Source organism: Camellia sinensis, chromosome 5 (assembly GCF_055761805.1).
Source record: "Camellia sinensis isolate YWXY chromosome 5, ASM5576180v1, whole genome shotgun sequence".
Taxonomy (NCBI): Eukaryota; Viridiplantae; Streptophyta; class Magnoliopsida; order Ericales; family Theaceae; genus Camellia; species Camellia sinensis.
In genome coordinates, this window is record NC_138965.1 from 59,411,979 (window position 1) to 59,415,758 (window position 3,780).

Sequence of the window (3,780 nt, forward strand, 5' to 3'; positions counted from 1 at the left end):
AGAGGGCACAATTATGTAATAAGCGTGCGTGCGTGTGATGCATGTCTTCCAATCCCACTTCTTTCTCCCTTTTATTTAACCGCTTACGATGGTCAAATGTAGCATTCACATGACATCTTAGAATAGCCGAGCCTATTTCTAGTTGCATTTTGCATGTGTTGCATTAGCCATCTTAACATGGACTTGGATCATACATGTGATTACTAACATGTGATTTGTTTCGGCTCGGAGTACACTGTGTGTGTTTATGCTTTAGCATCTTGCATGTATATGAGTGTTAACATGACAGCATGCTTGCCATAAGGCTAAGTGCTTATATGATATAACTGTCTGAATGCCTATGGGTGAAGGTTGTATTGCTTGAATCGGGACAATTCATTGAAATCCGTGTTTTAGCCTACTTGCGAGTAGCAAACTTCAAACCATTTCCAAACAAACGGATATGCGATGCTTTGTTCCAAATTAGGCGATCTAGTCTATACTTGTGTGTTGTACGCATCACATAGTAATTCTAGCTAATTAATCGGAATAAGAACACATATGTTTTCAAAACAAAATATCATGTTTAGTACTGACCGATCTTTGATCGGGCGAGCGGGGTTGCTCATAGATGACCTTCCCCAATCGTACCCAAGTTCCCGAGCCGAGGCAACTTTGGTAATGATGGACACATGGCCTTAGGCAACGAGTCAGGGTTTCCTGAATTTTCCCAAAATAAAATATTTAGGTGGCGACTCTGTATCTGGCAAAGCAGTCCATGTTTGGCACTTCTTTCTTAAAAATCAGTTTTCCAAAACGATTTGCCGGATTTGGACTCTTTGGTGATTTATCGGTCTCGCATTGCACTTTGCGGGATTAGATTCAGAACTGTGACATTTGAGTCTGAACTGTAGAACCAAAGCCCCCAGGGCACGTCTACACCGAGGCCTAACCTGTCAAGCAAAAACCCCATTGAATCTGTCTGAATTGGGCACTGAAGATTAAAGAGGAAGTCACCACGCAGATTGGCACTAGTTTTTTGTTGGTGTCTAAATATCTGACTTGGTTGGCCAATATTGTTCCAGTTCTGACAAAGGATGGCAAAATCAGAGTCTGTGTCGACTTCAGGGATCTGAATAAGGCTAGTCTAAAAGACGACTTTCCACTACCACACATCGACGAATTGGTAGACTTCACTACCGGCCACGTGTTGCTATCGTTCATGGATGGGTTTTCCAGGTATAATTAGATTTTGATGGCGCCTAAGGACAGAGAGAAGACTACATTCACCACGTTGTGGGGTACCTACTGCGACAGAGTTATTCCTTTTGGGTTGAAGAATGCCGAGGCTACATATTAGAGGGTTGCGACTACCATTTTGCACGACATGATCCATAAGGAGGTCAAGGTGTACGTGGATGAAATGATTGTAAAATCTAAAGAGCGAGAAGGCTACTACGCCATGTTGGAAAAATTCTTCAAACAGATTAGGGAGTACAGATTGAGGTTGAACCCACAGAAGTGTACTTTTGGGATGACTACAGGGAAAATGTTGGGATTTCTGATCACGTAGAGGGGAATTGAAGTAGATCCATCCAAGATCAAGGCCATCTTAGAAATGCCACCACCAAGGATTGAAAAAGAGGTGCACGGCTTTCTGGGAAAAGTGTAATTCATAAGACGGTTTATCTTAAAATGAACCTTGACTTGTGAACCATTATTTGGTCTCTTGAAAAAGGGAAAGAAGTTCTGATGGGATAATCACTGTCAGTTCGCTTTCAAACAAGTCAAGTAGTACCTTTAGAATCCACATGTATTGTCGCTGCCAGAACCGGGGAAGCCGCTGATCATGTATTTGTCAGTAACAGATTCAAACATGGGGTTCATGCCAGTGCAAGAATCAGAAGCTAACGTGGAAAGGCCATCTAGTATCTGTGCAAGAAGATGTTAGATTACGAGACCCGCTACACTCCTCTGGAGAAAGCTTGCTTAGCTTTGGTTTGGATAACTAGTTAGTTGAGACATTACTTGTTAGCTCACTCTGTAATTCTAGTTTCAAGATTAGATCCCATCAAATATCTCTTTGAGAAACCGGCGCTTATGGATAGGCTAGCTCGTTGGTTGCTTCTTCTCTCCGAGTTTGACCTCAAGTACGTCACTCGCAAGTCCGTCAAAGGGAGAGCAATAGCAGAATTGTTGGCAGACCACCCAGTGGAAGGAGATGAAGCAGTAGAGTGCCTCTTCCCGAATGTGGAGATTCTACAAGTAGGGGAAGAGACTTGGACAATGTAATTTGACGGAGCCGCTAATCAATACGGTTATGGGATAGGTGTGTTGCTTATAGCACCTGATGATTCCCATATACCCCTTGCTTTTAAACTCCTGTTCAAAGTGTCCAATAATGAAGCAGAGTATGAGGCGTGTATTACTAGATTGGAAGTTGCTCTAGAACTAGGGGCAATAAGGTTGGATGTCATCGGAGACTCGAATCTGGTTATTTCTCAAGCCAACAGAGACTGGAAAGCCAGGGAAGAGAAAATGAAGGTTTATCATCAGACCCTAGACATTCTAATCCCAAGGTTTGAAAAACTGACATTCACACATCTACTAAGAGAGAATAATTGGTTCGCTGATACACTAGCAACTCTATCTTTCATGGTAGACATACCGCTTGGAGTGAAGATGCGTTTGATTATCATTGAACAGAAGTATGTGCCTGTATATGAGACAATAGCTGCAATAGATGAGGTTCAAGACAAAAACCCTTGGTATTACAACATTTGGAACTTCCTGGAGAAGGATGTATATCCACCAGGGGTAAATGCCAAAGATAAGCGGGGGAATACGGCGTCTGGCCGTCCAGTTCATCATCTGTGGAAATAAGTTGTATAGAAGAGACCATCTGGGAATGCACAAGCTCTGTGTTAAGGAAGAGGAGTCAAAACAACTTATGGAGGCCATCCATGGGGAAGAGTGTCGAGCACAAATGAATGGTGTAATGCTGGTTAGGAAGATCCTCAGACAAGGCTATTATTGGTCAACTATGGAGGAGGATTGTTTCAACTTTGTTCGGCGATGCCACAAATGTCAAATTCATGTCAATCGCATGAACATCCCGCCGTCAAAGCTTTACCACATGACTTTGCCATGGCCTTTCTCAGTCTGGGGAATTGATGTCAACGGAGCAATCTCACCAAGGGGCTTAAATGGACATGAATTCATCTTGGTGGCAATCGACTATTTTACCAAGTGGGTGGAAGTGCAGTCATATTCAGTATTGAAGGCATCACATGTGGCCAAGTTCATTAGGAAAAATATTATCTGCAGGTATAGGATGCCAAATGAGATCATATCAGACATCACGCTTCAAGAAAGAGGAGATAGATTTGCTTCAAAAATATAACGTGGCTTTTCACAAGTCATCAACATATAGACCACAGACTAATGGAACTATTGAGGTCGCAAACAAGAATGTCAAGAACATCCTGCGAAAGATAGTGGAGACCTATAAAGTTTGGCCAGATAAACTTCCTTTTGCACTCTAGGGTTATAAAACATCAATTATACGGGATGGAAGCTATTTTGCCGATCGAGATTGAAGTATCGTTGCTAAGAATCATGGCTGAGTGTCAAATAATAGAGGCGGATTGGCAGCAGAACAGATTCGAAGAATTTATGTTGTTTGATGAGAGAAAGTTGAAGGCGTTGTATCACATCTGGGGATATTAACACGGAATTGCCAAGGCCTTCAAGAAGAAAGTCAAATCCAGAAACCTTAAAGAAGGAGATATCTTGCTTAAA

General features: G+C 42.2%; 1 protein-coding gene across 1 annotated transcript; it reads left to right on the forward strand.

Annotated features, from left to right (window-relative positions):
- Positions 1–2,079: 2,079 nt before the first annotated feature.
- Positions 2,080–2,862, forward strand: LOC145791433 (uncharacterized). Its single transcript, XM_082871788.1, has 2 exons — positions 2,080–2,267; positions 2,412–2,862. Exons 1-2 carry the CDS (start codon positions 2,080–2,082, stop codon positions 2,860–2,862), a joined length of 639 nt encoding a protein of 212 aa, XP_082727914.1.
- The last annotated feature ends 918 nt before the right edge of the window (positions 2,863–3,780 follow it).